We start from the raw sequence: 17,620 nt of genomic DNA on the forward strand, positions 1-17,620 counted from the left end.
CCTGCCCTCCTCTTCTTCCTTGCCGCTCATGCTTGCAGGAATCAATGGTGGTATGCCGAGGTGCCGAAGGGAAAAGCCTCTGCTCTTCTTCCTTCCGCCTCCTCCGGTGCTGATCTCTGTTCAACCAAACAAAGAATGGAATCATAGCTTCCGTTACCCATACAGCTCTGGATCCATTCCCAATGTAATGGCTTCTATTGATTTGATGCACCGTAAAACTCCTTCTCAATGTCGAAGGTTCCACGACCTTTAACGTAGTACAGGTGGTAGCTATGCCTGCTAGCTGGGTTGCCCTTCAACAAGCATTAGCTAGCGTCAATTTAACCTTTATCCTGCACAAGAAATGGATTTGCATTGTAGATCTGATGCAGCATCTAATGCACTAAGACATTGTTTGTCTACATATCTAAGAAACATGGCAAGTGCATTAACAGCTTAACATGCAAGCCTGTCGCGAGCACAAAAAGCTTAACATGCAAGCACAAGTCCTTGATCGACCAGATAGAAATGGTCATTGCCGAAGCACAAATGAGCCACCACTCTTGTGAAATGGGTTCATCATTCATATGGTAAGAAGCGACAAGTTCTGATTAATGAGTGGTAGGCACAGGACTAGAGGAAGCGTGTGTTTCAAAGAAGCCAGAAGTTTATCAATGCATAAATATATATGTGTATCAGAATACAGGACTGATTATATAATTGGATAAACAATATTATGCAACGAACAGTGTTAAATGACACACTCAAAACAAATAAAAACGACAACATGGTGAACCAATCATTCTAGAAGAAATAGCGCATCTCCTGCTTTGCTTTGCTATGAGCTCTAATATATTTAAACAAGCGAGTTCTGCTCCACATCATTGGGTCGCTGGCCACTCCTTCCTTATCTCAAAGTAGTAACTCATCTCCAAGTAGCACTTGCCATCGTCATCAAAAAACTGTAAGATAATGCGTTACATTAATGATTGACGAAGCAATGATCTTGAAGCATCAACGACAAAGTTGGCAAACAAATGTACCTTTAGTTTAGCAGAATAGGAACCTCTTGCAAAAATGCCAGCAGGGGTAGTCTCTTCTTCGCCCTCGTAGATGTAGGGCTCTTGCTGGGGACTGAACGTTCCCAGCATCATCTTCTGGTTCTCCACTGCAATATAGAAAGATTGTCAAGGATCAAAACCTACTCTTGTACCAGATGCTCATGTTCTCATGTTATTCTTTTGGTTGGATGCACAATTTCTTTTGTTGGTTTTCAGCAATAAGATCACGTTATAGTTATTAGACATCTTAAACTGATAGCACAGTAATGTAAATCATGCAATGCCTCCTAACCTATCAGTAAAAAGATAAAATTTCTTCAAGTGTCACTAAAGTTTCAAACTGTACAGCAACTTTAAGTAGATCATGAACTTACTAAAAAAAAAGTAGATCATGAACTAGAGAAATTGCAAGTTGTTCTTTTCAAAAAGCAAAGAAAAGAGAAATAGAAAGTCCCCAAGGCTGTCTATTGCTCGTAAATTTTAAGTTGACATGAGATTCAAACAATCCTTTTGCGTGATCTGTATGAGTTGGTTGTTGAATTCATCATACAAATTAATCATGTTGAATTATGTACTAATAATCATACATGATGCATTAGTGGTGTCCTCACCTCTAACTCCGGTCTTCCAAACAGTGTTGGTGTACTTGAGGCCCGACACGATGTTGTTGGACACGATGAAGGAGAAACGGAAGCTGTAGGGGCTGCCATCCTTTAGTGCGAATGCATAGCCCTTCTCATCTGCCTGGAATGGGATGGGCAAGACTAGATCTGGCCGGCCTGGCGACAGAATTGTCAGGTTCAACACCTTGACCTCTGGCTCCGCAGTTTCTACACCAAAATTGTTGATGTATTTAGGAATGCACCATGATCTGACAAGGTAACATGATGAAAATGTGGTAAAGAAGAGGTTACAATTACCTCCGAGCTGCTCTGTGTCAACTTGTCCAAGGAGTTGCTCCTTCCACCTCCTGAGGCTCTCATCATCCTACACAAACAATTAAAAGATAAATTTTTCTCAAGTGGTCCAAAACAGAAAAAGATGCTAATGCATATACCTTATCGAGCTCGAGCTGTTCCTTGAGGGGGACTTGGGGGCCAAGCACAACGGCGCGCTTGTTACCATCTTCATCCTCTTCCTCCTCCTCATGTTCGGTCCCTTCGTGCTTCTCCTTCTCCTTCTCCTTCTTATCATCCATGGGCTAAACACGTGCTTGCACTCCTAACACAGTCGATCTGGAGGAGCTGCACACGCAATGGGACTAATACGAATGGATGAGGTAGCACTATTCAGAGATTGGGAGCAGGTGTGGTGTGCTTCGTTTTGTTTCTGTGCAGCATAGGCAGTGGGGGTTCAAAGTGGTGGAGGTGGGCAGGGGAGGGGAGGGGAGGGGAGGAAATGTTCATAGTGTACAAGATAGCATCCTAGCCAGCCACGGGAGGGCCACCAGATGTGCGTTCAGCCGTGCCCCGCGTAACCGCCTTAGCCGGGAGACCTGGGAGCCGGCCGTTGTGACCAATCACTTTCGCCTTGGTGTGTTGGTTTCTAAACTTAGTGCACTTTTCTTGGTTCCTTTCTTCACCTTCTGTGTCCACTAATTTCTTCCTTGTGCTCCTATGTGTTTCAACGCAGCATTGGCCCAAATCAAGTTTATGCATGCATGCTTAGCTCTTACCTTAATAAGAAAAAGACAACTGGGTGCAAAACATGCATGCATGCATCCTATTTTGGATGGATCTCATTAAATGTCATTGTTGTTGGATCGATTAAATTTATGTCTTGAAAATGGTTTGGTCCATTGCATTCCTTACTAGCTAAGATATCTATAAAATGAGATTCTTGATGAGTATATTTTGAAAGTGTGTGGCATCTAGTATTTATGTTATATGTATATAGTACCAACTTAATTATGATTGAGTGTGTAGAGAGTCATGTTATATGCCGAGGTAATACCTTGGTTTGCATTCGGGTAGTAGCAAGCTGTGTAGCAAAAGATAAGAATTTGCACATGACCATATCTAGGTTAGTTGCACCACACTGTTGGTATTTCTTATGATCATATATAAATCCGCAAGCGCATAGATATACTGTTGCAACATTTCATCGGTGAGTATTTATGTATTGTTATTTATTTTTCCCCAGGGAGATCAAAAGAGTTACTATGCTCATGATTATATCTTAATTGACATACCAAACTCCAAATACAGGTAAGAGATAGTATAAGGGTAATGTTACAAACAAAAGAACCAAACTCGGATAAAAGAGATAACTTAGGTTACGAGGAGAAAGACAAAAGAGAGCTAAGGATCCTTATGTACTTCTTTACATGAATTGCACAGCTCATACATATATACATGGTGAGGACTTAGTTCTATGCACCCAGGCAATATCGAGAGACCTTCCCTGCTAGTCTGTTAGCAATGTTACGACTAATTTATGAACTCTACGGTATACTTGAACTTGGAGGATTACATAGGACGGATAGTGCTACCACCACTTGCCGCCTACCTCTACAACCCGTGGGCTCTTATGTCGTATCTGAACTTGGAGGATTACGTAGGATGGATAGTGCTGCCACCACTTGCCGCCTACCTCTATGACCTGTGGGGAACACCCGCATCCAATGGTATTTAACTAACCCAAGAACCACACTTGTGTTATCAAAAAATACTCTAATCTCCTCGGGAGCTCCGACCCTTCGGATCAACAAGCATGAAACTAGAGCAACCATAAAGATCACAATACCAGTATAGATTGACTAGCCTAAACATGCATTGTATATAATCCAAGTATAACCCATGGTAGGAACATATTACTAATAAGATAGCAAATGAACCAAACACAACAATATGTAAAGAAGATAATTTCATTACTAAGCTCAAAGTCATGCAAGAAGGAAAGGATACAAGAGCCATACCCAATTCTCTAAGATCACTTGGGAACCAAAGAGTAGAGCTACTCTTAGCCTAAACTCCTCTAGCCTAGAGACTAAAATATGCAAGAGAAAATGATTGTTTTGGTGTGTGTTGGAAGTGAGGCCACACCCTTCCTTTAATAGGGGCTTGGAGGTGGTTCTAAGTTGTTATCCTACACGAAACCCCAACAACCGATGTAAGGAATGAGGTGGAGATCGATACATGACATCTGGAGGCGAGGGGAGCCAGAGGCAGTTCGACTGACCCCTTGGTGCCACCTTTTGTGCATTGTCTATTGGTTGAAACACTGCCTGGTGGGCCCTGAGGTGGGTATGCGGTGATTTCTTGTGAGTTAAGTCGGTTTGCCTCCATTTGTGGGGCCTTTGATCCATGTTCTATCCATGTGGCGATTCACGATTGGTTGGTGTTATTTTTTTCTTCTCTGGTGTATTTTCTCCTCCTTTTGTGAATAAACACCTGCATACAAATAATCTTCAAGTACAAGTGGAACTACATCATTTTAATTTATTTTTTGAGATAATTGACGGCCATATTTGGTACTTAACGACCGTCAATAGGCAGGGTACACCCACTGTTCAACGTATCTCAGCTGAGGAAGTGCTTGAAAGTCCCCGAGGAGGTGGTACACACTGAAGCTATGGACCTATAGGATTCTTCAAAGTGTGTAGAGTGCACTGTCAAGAGTCTGGATCAGGCAAAGAGGGAGACAAGGAGGACTTCCATTCTGTACTACAAGATCCTTTGGAGAAACCACATAGAGTTAAGCCACATGGGAGGAGTCTGATATAAGAAAAGAGTTTCCACATCTATTCGAGGATGAAGCCAAGGCATAAATCTTGAGGAAAAGATTTGCTTGAGGGAGGAGACCATAATATTCCTCAAATTTGAGTAATATTAATTATTTGAGTTTTGAAAAAATTTAAAACTTTTTGTATTGCTTCAGTGGTTCATTAAAAATTTGAATAAACATTAGGAACAACCAACTAATTCTTTTCCCTTAAATTCAATTAGTAAAATAAATGGTGCATTTAAATTTGAACTCGTGCTTGCATGTTTGATTTGGGTTTATTGGGTTTTATTTGGTTCTCCACTGTGTGGAATAAATGAATTGTAAAAATTAAACCAACTATCCTAAACTAGGCTGGCCCAACCAACGACCTGACCTGCTAACTAACCTCACACCCGCACGGGTTAAGCTCAACAGGCCCAACGGGGCATCCCAGCTAGCCAAACACACCCTCACCCTCTCACTTTCTCAATTGACAAGCGGACTCCACATGTCAGCTTTTCCTCCCATCTCCCTCCAATTAATCCCCTTTCCCCCTCACACGCCGCATGCGTCGCTACTCTATGACATCGTGGGTGTGGTCACCGGACACTGGCCACGCGACATCGCACACTCGGCCGCCCTGCCACCACAACCACTCAGTGTCTAGAGAACACACTAGCCCACATGCATGTGTGCCACACGTGGCAGTAGAAGATCCCGCATGCACACCTCCTATGGCAGAACCGTCCAAATTAACTTGGCTAAAATGCACTTAAGTCGCCTAACACACGATCATGCACTTTAAGCAAGCCAACTGGGTCATCCGTCGGATTTTATTTGATAAACCTCATACTCAGGATCGAGAAGCATTGCTCACACGAAGGTGAGTGGTTACAGAGATTACAACATTCCCATCACATTAACATAGTTCAACATTTTATTACATCAAAGTTTTCGAAATTCAGGCAGAGTTTGCAAGGTTGTAAACAACGAAGAAGTAAAATATGCGAAAGCTAAACGTCGGTACATAATACCATGGTGAAGCCGACCATGATATCAACAACCCCTGTCCTCGTCGTCTGAGAAGGGATCCCACTTGACCGTCCAACCCGAAGGGAGCTAGGTAGGCGAAGTGGCGCTAGCAGCCAAACTATCGACATTACCTGAAAAGTTATGCCACAAGCAAGGCTGAGCAACTAATACTCAGCAAGATTGACCGGACAGGTGATAACTACTTCACCGGCTTCTAGACATGCAAGGCTTTTTGGTTATGGGTTTATTTTTGCCAAAAGCGACTAAAGTTGGTCCTTTCAATATTTTAGCTCAGGTTCCAAGTTCATTAACCAGTCTAAATTAGCAACTTATACTAAGCAAACATAGTTTTCAAACAATTAATGACAAGCATTAAGTTTAGTATTTCCATCATATTCCATCTTTACTCAGTGCAGCATAGCGATCAAGTAGTCCCAAACTGTGAGAGGTAGACGAATCGATTCAAATTTATTAACTATGCATGACGAACCTAATCCCATGACATCCGCGTAGCATGAAGGATCGCTTCACTTATCAGCCATCCCCATCAATTTCTAGACATGTGTCAGGGCCAAATTTTCCTTGGCATGCAATGCTCCATAGTCCCAGCCTCTGCCGTACTGTGACCGCACTTGCACCCACATGATGCACCATGGGAACTACATTCCAGGGATAGCAGGAGTATAAGCCATGTCCTAGTTCAATCAGGTACTAGGCTTCCCCATCCCATACTAGGTATGAGATTAGTACTTTCAAACACTTGATCATGAACACCAACACGTTTCAACCTTAGCAAGTTCATTACTAGATAGATAGGGCAAACCACCACATTGGAACCATTAGAGTAAACAAACAACTCCTATAACTCGCGAGTGACAGGCAATCACTCGACTTTTACCGAGTCCTATTTAGCACAGCGACTACTCGGCCTATCATGCTAGTATTCAACCATAGGTACCTAACATCATGCAACTAAGTTGTCAAGCAACTCCTATAAACTTAAATGCACAAACATAAGAACATAGATATTGCATAAATTTTTAATACAGGGTTATGCTCCGGGGCTTGCCTTTTGATTCAGAGAAAGTTAGCTGGTCTTCGGGGTCTTGATCTAGCTCGGGCTTAGCTTCCACGTGGTGTAGCTCCACGGTGGGTTCCTCTTCCGGCATGGGGTGGAGCTCGTAGGTTCCGTCGGTGATATTAACTTCTACATGATATGCATATGCAGATAGTTTAAATTTCTATGCTCCCACATGCAGGATGCAAGACAACAATTATTGTTGAAGTATGAATTACATTTTGACCACATTCACCTAAACAAGGTTCTAAACTTTCATTATCTTCATGAAGTAAGGTGTGTTGTGGTATAAAACTGGGGTTGACCTTGATGGTGATTGTGTACACATTTAAGGTTCTTACAACTTAGACCTCACAAGGAAGGTGGGGGTCACTTTGGGGTTGTTCAAGGTTCATTTGGAAAGTTATTTTGTTTTTGAATGTTTTTCTGTACCTCTTCCAATATCACCTCTCTACCCTTTCTAGTACATAAGATTTCTTTTATTCATTAAATGAGGTTCATCTTCCAAAATTTGTTTCCACATTCAAACAACAACAATGACACCGAGAATTTAGCAGTATCTCAATCATGTCATCACCGAGTTATTGTAAAAATTTGGGATCCATTGGATTAGCACAGAAATAGTTAAAGTTAAAATTGTTCTATTACCCAATGGTAGGATGTACTTAATCTCAAAATCTACAATGATTCTGAGGGTGAAACTTCAGCAGTGGGTTGAAAGTATGTTACAGAGATTTGGGTGAATTTTTCATGATTTTTAGTGAAGGACAACTACTTCCCCTATTTATATACTATTTATCTTTCCACAAAAATAAAGGCATGTTTCCCAAAGTTTCATTTAGTGTTTCGTATTTTTCCTAAGAACTACACTTCAGAACTAAGCTACTGCAAGTGGTTTCACATTTTTCTCTGCTATGGATTAAATCTTATGTAAAAAGAAAGATTTAACCCTAGATGTCAAAGATAAAGTTAAAACAGTGATATAAAGTTCTACACCAGGCTCCTATGAATTTTTCTAGACTTCTACTTGCTGAAACAAACACTTTAGAAGTGGATTTGTCAATTTACATTTTTTTGTGATTTACCAAGATTTAAAAGGCCTAAGCAAGAGATAAAACTATAAAGCATTATTTCTAACAGTAACATGGGCAAGTTTATTTTTCCATGGAACTATTTTGCTCACTGAGTCTAACAAAAGTGGTTTGACATTTTTCTAAGTTTTCTACGATTTTTGGTGTATTTCCAAAGTTCCTTCATTTATCTGCCTTTTTAAAACACATAAACTGAGACAGCTTTACACCAGGGCCCTTAAGGTTTTCAAACTCTCGCAGATAAGCCCTTAACTCTAACAACTAGGCCCCTGTGAAGCTTTCCCAATCACACCCGTGCCCTTATGGAGTCACGGCGGCGGACGGCTTCGATTCTGGCGATGGCCGGCCTAATCGCAGGAGAGAAGTAACTGGGGAGGTGCGCTAGCTCACCGTGAGGGCCTTGGCGGCGGTTGGGGGGCATGGAGACGGCGTGTGGACGGTGGAATGGTGTGGGGAAGAAAAGCTCGAGCGGCAGCGAAGGCCGGCGGCATTCCGGCGCACCAGGGGCTCTTCGTGGGCAACAAATGGCGCGGAGAGGTGCGCGTGGTTCCGGCAAAGCGGGTGGAGGTGTTGGTGAGGTGCGGGGTGGCGCGGAGTAGGGGGCTCCATGGAGGGGTGGTGCGGCGGCGCTTAGAGCAAAGGGGCAGTGGAGCTTGGCGAGTGTGGGGAGAGCTGCGCAGGCGGCACATTGACCCCTTTTATAGGTTCAGGGAGGTGCGGAGGGCGAGGGTGGAGCCAACGGGTGGCGCTAGCGTGGCCGGAGGGGAGAGGGGAGCGACTGCCGCATAGGGGATTGGGCGGCGACGCCATTGGCGGAGGGGCGCGAGCTCTAGGGCGCAATCTCGCGTGCATTGGCCTGACGGGATAGCAATCGTGCGGAAACGGTTTGCCGGGTGAAGCTATTGGCGAGCGGGGGCCTCGTGCTGTCGCGGTCACGATCGGGGTTGGCAGAGGCGGAGCTGGCCGGTGGAGGCATGAGGTGTGGCGCGTCGGGAGTGGGCGGAGCTCGCTCGGGACGGGGTGAAGGGGATGCGCGGCCAGAGGGAAGGATAGGGTCGGGCGCTTACTAGGCAACCGGGCGAGCGAGTCATCTTGTCATGGTTGTGGATTGGCCGACGGCGAGCTGCCGGTGGGCGAGAGCCACGCGGCGGGCGGTGCTCTGGTGCACGCACTGGGTGAGGTCTAGTGCGCTCTGGGCGAGGCGTTCGCGCTCGGCAGCCAAAGGGCCGAGGGTTTGGGGCTGACTAATTTGAAATTCTTCAACAGAACTTGAAGATTTGTTTTTCTATGAATTGTAGCCCTTATATCAAAGTTTAAAACTTACGAAAGGTGTCACTTCCAAAACAAAACAGATTTGAAGTTATGGGGTTCCAAAGTTTGCAAGAACGCCGGTCATCCTGACTTAGGTAGATTTCCAAGTTTGCTGATTTTTAGGGCTTTGGCTGTTTTGACCCAAATTTTGAATGGTTTTCCGATTGAATTAGGCCAAAGTGTTATTGACAAAGTTGTTTTACAGACTGGGTACAACCTGAGCTTGTCACATGTCCCATCTAGTTTCTGAATTTAACTAAATTAGTTAATAAGCCTTTTTCCTTTAAAAGTTCATAACTAATTCATTCTAACTCAGAAAAATATGAAATAAGTTGCATTAAATTAGAGTTATGTTTGTAGTTATTTGGTTCTTCCAAATTGGAGTTATTGTTTTTTTTCAATAGATGTAATGCTCATTATTTACTTTCGCATTGTATCACATTCTATGCTAGACCCGGGCTACGACCAGGACGATGATGCTAATGCTTGTAATGATGATGCTTGGATGATGATTGTTTACATAGTAAATTGTTAGTCTTCCCTTCATAATTGTTATCCTTTTTACCTTGCTACCTACTTGTGGACTAGCTACCTTTTGAAGGATCTAGGCTCGATCTAACACCTTCCCAAAGTGAGGCATCATGCACTTACTTTATATAAACTACTTATGCATTATGATTGGGCATGTCTAGGCCATGGTTTGGTGGTGGAACCCCTTGATACACTCTAAGGTGAGTTTTGGTGGGTATGATTCCTTGATGTGTTATGGCTAGAGTGAGCTGTAGTCGGTACTATGGAAGTACCTAGCTAGGCTAGTGGTTCTTGGGCATCCCCTATCACACCGTACATGTGGCGGGTACATTGTTTGAGACTTTGTCTTGAGGAGTTGATGGCAAAGCTGTGATGGGTGACCTGTAATGGGTATGCAAACGTGCTTTCACAATCTTTGAGGAGTTGAGTGCTCGTTCTCGGTCCTTAAGGACTGAGTTGGGTTAACCATGCTACACTGGACTATGCAGGCGGATAAGCAGATTGGTGTACAGAGTTGAGGTGATGACCTGCTCCAGACGAACACGACCTACTACTGGCCCTGTTGGTGGTCAACACAGCTTTGAGGTCTAAAGCTAGTGACAGTGGTATCCTGTCATTGAAGATATTCCCAGACTTGAGTATTAGCCACACACTAGGGCTTCGGGTGAATCTGTCAATCAGGTTGGCCCTACACCGCCTGGCTACACCACAGACAGGTACATATGTACAACCTCTACAGAGTTATTATCTATAGCTATAGCTATGTCCATGGTATTAGGCAGTTCTTTGTTTTGTTAGGCCTCGTTTGGTAGGGCTTCGGCTTGTGCTAAAATGGCCACGGCTCTAGCTCATCTAGTGAAGCGGCTTTTTATGACTCTGGCTCATTCTATTGAAAAACGTTTGTTAAAAGGGCTTCTCTGAGTTAGTTTGAGATTGATAGAAATGTCAAATATCTATAATACCCTAAGAACATATATTTTTCCATTCCATTTTTCCCTTCCCGTCATTATTTTCTCCCTTCCTTCTATTTCCTTTTTCACGGCCTTTTTCTGCGGGTTGTGCCTTACCCCTTCAGTCCCTTTTTCTTCCTTTTTTGCTTAGTGTCCTTTATCTCCTTTGTTGACATTGTTGTGGCTTGCATTGCATTCCATATACGCGTACGGGCACTACCATTTGCACAGCTGAAATCCTTTTCTCGTGTATGTATGCTGGCACTTAGGCGTAACAGGTGCACCCGAGGCTTTCATGAACGAAGGCGTATTCTACTCAAGGAGATTATCAATGGCTAAGAGAAGACAAAAGTAGTCGACATTGTGATAAAAAGAGAGCGCGATTGTGCAAAAGAGTTTGCTACCCTCTGGCGAGTAAAGCGCGTGTTGTGCGCAAGAGTTGGCAAAGTGTAGCTCTGTAGGGTAATTCCCGTCAAGAGGCGTACACAAGTAATTAGTCGGCGTGTTGCCCTGCATGTGGAAGACAAGTCAAAAAATAATTAGAAAAGTGATTTAGCTTGATTCATGGATGATTGACGACGAAGCCACGGCGGTCGTCGATGAAACCGTGACGGTTGTTGATGAAGCCGACTAGTTGGAGTCGTTTTCCACTAGTCGTCGACGGTGTGAGGTTTGCCCCGACTAATTTTCTAGTCGAGACGGGGAGTAGTCGTCGGCGAGCGTCACGATGTAGTTGGAGTAGTCATTGGCGAGCATCACAACGTAGTCGGAGTAGTCGTCGGTGAGTCGTCCATTGAAGTAGTCGAGAAGAGTAGTCGAAGTAGTCACCCTCGATTAGTAACTAGTCAAGATGAGTGGTCGACGAGTCACCGAGCGCTCTTGTGAAGTTGAAGTTTTTGTTGACGAGGTAGTTTGCGGCCGGATCTCTATGTTGCCGTGAAGTACTTGAAGAGTCTTCTTGTACTCCTTTGTGTGCGTGTAATAATATCTTGCTGAATTTTCTTTTAGCGTCAAGGAGACAGAGGCAGCTATCCTCGATCTTGATGCTGGCCTTCTTTCTCTCTCAGACTCGATGCATAGCAACGCAACAGCCTTTAATTGCAGGTGCTATCGATTAGCCTTCATTGCTTCAGACGGACTAGGATTGCATCATGACATCCTGACTTCGACTTGGTTACGGGATCGATGGATCCTCTGCCTTGACCCGCGTGCAGCAGCTAGCATATGCGGGTGACAAAGAAAACTCCGAATCTTGGTCGGTACGAGTTATGCAGCTCCATGCGACCCATCGGCACTAGCGTACAACCGCGTGCGACATCTTCCTCTGCCGTAGCACACTCGGAATCAGCCCACACGTCCGGACGCTTGGCGCCGCTGCAGATGATCCTCCGACCAATCCTTTTCTGCTTCGGATTTGATCCAACTCGACGACTTCAGCTTTGAAACTAAAGCACAGCTCGCCAAATCGGACAGAACCCGATGCTCCTTGGGGTCGATGCAAGAGCTTGTTGAGTTGCTATCTGGTCGAGATAACAGCTTCCCCACGCTGAGTAGATTGATTTTGATGGTGAGATCCTTCAAGCTCGCTCAATGATCTCGATGATCGCTCCTACCTGGTACGCCAGATATCGGTATTTTATACTGGCAACCTACCGAGGGTGTACCCTGAGGTAGTCGATTTGTCGTGGATGGATCGCTGGACCTGGAACTCAAAGGTAAAAGCGAAGACATAAGACACGGATTTATACAGGTTTGGGCCGCCGGAGTAGCGTAATACCCTACATCCTATTTGGGGTGTTGTGTATTGCGCCTTGCGCTTGGGTGTTGAGTAGCCTAGTTATTGGCTATTGATGATGGTTCTGCCGATCTAGGTACCCTCGTCCTCCTTTATATACTCCAAGAGGTAAGATAACTAGTCGGTTATAAGGAGGAGAGTCGGTTAGAAGGAGGAGTCCTAGTAGGATTATATGATTATATGGGATGAGTCCTAGTAGGATTATAGGGGAATCCTAGTAGGAGTCCGACTTTTTCCTTCTTTTTAGGCACTGGGAATCTATCCTGACAACATGTGCCTTATCATGTCTAATTTAGCAAGCATATGTCTCCTGTTGCTTAACTGAACCTTGTTCCTCTTTCTGCAGAATTTGTAGCTTGTCAGATATGAATTGGTGTCTACTTACAGGCTGGACAATGGAAAAACACAGGAGGTTACTACGGATGCACATTTAAGCCCATGGTAAATACAATTTCTTCAAACATATTCATGCATTTGTATACAGTTGCTGTTGTCCCAAATTTTCATCTGAAACTGCTGAAGCTGGCTTGAGCATATGTGAACCCACATGCTGATTTCCCAATGATTATATATCAAGAAAACATAATTGTCAGGTAATCACTTCTTCCTTTTCAGTTTTCACCTACATGCTTCCAGCTAATCGTTTCAGTTTCACCTGTTTTACAATTTGTTTTTATGGGTTAGAGACAAGTGTGAGAGTTGCAGCATGGGAGCTCATATACAACTTGCCTGCCCATCTGACTAATTCCCTTTGTATGCAATGGTGAAAGATCTGTTTACCTTTTTACTAACTAGCTCAAGTCCTGTTAGATTCATCCAATAGTTTTTCAAGTGAACTCATTTTCTGAGTTGATTGTAACAACTGATCCATGTTTGATATTGGAATACCTATGAATATTTTCTTCTCAGTAAGGCTACTACATATTACCTGCAGTGCATTTATTTTGTGTCATATTTTCATGTAACACTTTTGGAATAACATGACAACTTGCTGGTTGCTACCTCAATCAATGGAGCTTTGGATGAATTGAATGATTGATGGCCGTACACTGTTTACTGTATCGATTAGTAGATGATATACCAATATTGTTTATTGGATATATGCATTTCCTTGGTGGTCGGCAGACAAGGAAACAATTATTTAGCTTGGCGGTTGAGGTATGCCAAGAAAATAACTATTTAGCTTGGTGATTGAGGGTCCGATGTAAATAACTTTCCTTGGCTGCCGACAATAGCCAAGGAATAATGTTGTATACTTAGCTGCCGACGACCGCCAAGGAAAGCTATATACTTGGTGGTTGGAATATTTTCTTTGCACATTGAAGATTTTACACATTTTCTAATTTTCTTGGCTGCCAAACTGCTGAGAAAATAATCCTTCGCAGGTTGCAGCCAAGCTAATTGAATTTTCTTGGCTCTCTATTCTTGACGGGTTTTCCTTAACGGCCGGCTGCCAATGTTCATTTCCTTCACGGTTTTCGACCGCCAATGCAATTTCGGTTTAGGGTGGAGTGTTGCGACTCTATTTCTATGTCGTATGGCTTTGTAACATTTGAAACATGGATTTGCACGTGATAGTCTCATCATGGAACTACCACGGAAATACAGAGGTTTGGATTCTCCGAAATAGAAATTTGGGTTGTTTCACTCACTTCCCAATGATATGGTGAAATAAAGAATGCACGGCCGGATGCTAGCTCTACCAACAATCAAAGCGACGTTTTGGTAGTTATCACTGCTAGCTGCTCTATAACATACATTATTAGCTCGTGTCTCACGCTTTCAACCTTTAGCCCGCACAAGAAATGATTTGTAGGAGCACCTAATGCACTAAAACTTCATGTGGGCAGCCATATAGGAAGACGGAAAGTGCAAAATTAAAATAGCGTCACATGTAAGCAAGATCCTTGAGCTGACAGAAATGGATCACTGCAAAAAGCATAAACTAGCTAGCACTACACTTTAGCTATCAAATGCATTCATATTGTAAGCAGCAAACAGTTCTGAAACTTTAGCGATAACCCCATGATTACAGGATACGGAAATGCTGAACAATTAATGACTGGTAAAGGAAGCATGTGTGTTTCGGGCAAACAGTTCATCAATCAGTATATAAATATATCTGAGTATCTCCATACATGATTCATTATAAAATGTGCACTAATAATATTATGTGACAAACAGCGTTAAATGATGAACTCCAAACAACTCAAAAGGCACTTCATGACGAAGACATAGTGAACGAATCATTCTAGAAGCAATAACACATCTTCTGCTTGGCTTAGCTATGAGCTCTAACACATTTCAAGCCGACCTTCCATCCACATTATTGGGTTCCTGGCCATTCCTTCCTAATCTCAAAGTAGTAACTCATCTCCAAGTAGCACTTGCCATCATCATCAACAAACTAAAAGGGCAAACGATATTATTAATGATTGGTGCAGCGACGATCATGAAGCATCTATGATAAAACTTGATAAATATAGATACCTTTAGTTTGGCAGAATAGGAACCTCTTGCAAAAATACCAGCAGGGGTGGTCTCTTCTTCACCCTCGTAGATGTATGGCTCTAGCTGGGGACTGAAAGTCCCCAACATCATCTTCTGGTTCTCCACTGCAATAAACAGTGAAAAATATCAACTATTTCAAACGGACAGTAGTAGAAAGAATGTGAAGTACCAAACCATACTCATGTGCAAGATGATCTTGATCTCTTAATACTCATGTTTTTTTGTTGTATAAGCAAAGGATTGGTTGATATATCATGCAGCATGAGCCTGATTACCTCAATGTTCAATAGATCACATTATTTTAAAGTAGAGATAAATTTGTTTTTATTTCCAGTAGTAATAAATGTATCACATTATCAGTATTTCATCTTATGCTGATGGAACAATAATGTGAATCATGCAAGGCCTTCTAATCATGCATGGGTAATCAGTAAAGGAAGTCTTTAAATGTCAATGAGGTCGCAAATTACTGTGGAACTTTAAGTAACACACTCGAACAGAGAGAGAGACAGAGAGAGAGAGAGAGTTCATTATTGGTAATTTAATGGATTAGAAAATCGGATTCAAACATTCCTTTCATGTGATATGTAATATGTTAGTTCATCAGCGATTTTGATGAATAACATGTCAACAAAGCACAAGTAATAGCAGATTAAATCATGTTTAGTTGAGTACTAGTAATTATATATGCACCGAGGAATTTGTGGTGTCCACACCTCTTACTCCAGTCTTCCAGACAGTGTTTGTATACTTGAGGCCCGACACAATATTGTTGGAGACGTTGAAGGAGAAGCGGAAGCTGTAGGGGCTGCCATCCTTGAGGGCAAACGCATAGCCCTTCTCATCAGCCTGAAATGGGATTGGCAGGACCAGATCCGGCCGGCCCGGTGATAAGATGGTCAGGTTCAGCACCTTCACCTCCGGCTCTGCAGTTTCTGCATGGAAAATTAATTACTCACGTGTTCAAGATTATGCACCATGGCTAGATCCATATTTAACGTGAGGATAGGGTGCTCAAGAACATGTTACAATTACCTCCAAGCTGTTCTGTGTCTACTTGCCCAAGGAGTTGCTCCTTCCACCTCCTCAGACTCTCGTCATCCTACACAAGCAAGTAGGAGATCACAATTTTAGGATTACTCAAAAACAGAGATGAAGATAGCAATGGTCATGAGAAAATGTCCACCACTTTATTGAATCCCAGTGTGAGACCTTATCGAGCTCGAGCTGTTCCTTTAGGGGAACCTGGGGGCCCAACACCACAATGCGCTTGTTACCATCTTCATCCTCTTCTTCCTCAACGTCAGTTCCTTCATGCTTCTCCTCCTGTTTCTCTTTCTCCTTGTTGTCCATGGGCTATGCACGCTCCCAATGCAGTCGATGGGGATGACCGAGGTGAGCGAGTAGACCAATACCAATGAACACGTAGATGAGGAAACAATTCTCAAAGATTGGGAGTGATCGTGTCACAAGGTGCTTTGTATGTGTGTTCAAAGGACAATTAGTGGAGCAAGGTGGTTCGGAGTGGTGGAGGTAGGGAAGGGAGGAAAGGTCAATAGCATACTAGAGAGCAGCCCGGGCAGCTGCCGGAGGGGCACCAGGTGTATGCATCACCACTCCTTCAGTAAGCGCCTTCGGCGGGGGCCTTGCAAGCCAGCCATTGCATCTCATTGAAGTTCCACCTTGGAATAGTGGTTTATGTGGTTGCGCGCCTTTTCCGTTGCCATTCTCTTGTTACCTTTAGTGCCCCTCAAATTTTCCCTTGTACTCCTATATGTTTCCATGCAGAAGTGGCTCAAAACAAGTGCATGCATACATCATTTACTCCTTCCTTGATTAGGAAATACGACAACTTGGTGAGAAAAATTGCATGCATGTACTCTATTTTGGGTAAATCTACTTGTTCAATTTTTAATTAATATTAACTTTCTCATGGCATCTTTTTTTCAAATCCATTTGCATCATGGTTCACACACAAAGCTCATCGATTCTCCAGCTTGGTGTGGAGCATGGACGACCATATGCTGGGATGATGAGATTCCTTTATTTATGCAGAAGCTTCTTAATAGAGATGATTCAAAGATGATCGGGCGAGGTTATGATGATCCTTGCCTTTGTGGCAAGTTCTTCATGTAGCTTGGGGATCCTTTGTATCCAGCCCAACCTTCCTTATGCAACTCGGGGTTCCATTGATACCATAAGACATATCTTTGCGCCGAGTTTCTCCTTACTAATCCATACCATGGTAGATCTTGCTATGTTTTCCTTATGTTGAAAAATTCTTGTTTAGTAGATGCTAAAACTAGATAAATCCTATTTGCACATGTATATAATTATGTTTAGATTTATCTTAAATATGAAGTAGTTAAAGTCGTGGACTAAGATTTTAAGCTGTCCAAATTTACCGACCATGTTGGGCATACTGATTCTTTTCAAATAGTAGATATCAATTTCTAACTATATTCTAAAACAACCAAACCAAACCGAGTTCATGTTGTTTATCAGCCTTTTGTTTAGGGTCCGGTTTCTAAAATATCACCAATTCATTTTCAATGTGTAGCTCGGTATTTATGTTC

At 43.0% G+C, this 17,620-nt stretch overlaps 2 protein-coding genes across 2 annotated transcripts; both read right to left on the reverse strand.

The window, feature by feature from the left end:
- Window positions 1–644: 644 nt before the first annotated feature.
- LOC101780650 (rho GDP-dissociation inhibitor 1) lies at window positions 645–2,383 on the reverse strand. The gene is made up of 5 exons (XM_004962367.1): window positions 2,098–2,383; window positions 1,961–2,027; window positions 1,652–1,870; window positions 1,023–1,147; window positions 645–941 (listed from the first exon to the last, which is right to left on the reverse strand). The coding sequence occupies exons 1-5, from the start codon at window positions 2,236–2,238 to the stop codon at window positions 861–863; spliced, it is 633 nt and encodes a 210-aa protein (XP_004962424.1). The 5' UTR covers window positions 2,239–2,383; the 3' UTR covers window positions 645–860.
- A 12,241-nt stretch (window positions 2,384–14,624) lies between these two features.
- LOC101781051 (rho GDP-dissociation inhibitor 1) lies at window positions 14,625–16,397 on the reverse strand. Its single transcript, XM_004962368.1, has 5 exons — window positions 16,257–16,397; window positions 16,080–16,146; window positions 15,761–15,979; window positions 15,024–15,148; window positions 14,625–14,940 (listed from the first exon to the last, which is right to left on the reverse strand). The coding sequence occupies exons 1-5, from the start codon at window positions 16,395–16,397 to the stop codon at window positions 14,860–14,862; spliced, it is 633 nt and encodes a 210-aa protein (XP_004962425.1). The 3' UTR covers window positions 14,625–14,859.
- Between the last annotated feature and the right edge of the window lie 1,223 nt (window positions 16,398–17,620).

Source organism: Setaria italica, chromosome III (genome assembly GCF_000263155.2).
Source record: "Setaria italica strain Yugu1 chromosome III, Setaria_italica_v2.0, whole genome shotgun sequence".
NCBI lineage: Eukaryota > Viridiplantae > Streptophyta > Magnoliopsida > Poales > Poaceae > Setaria > Setaria italica.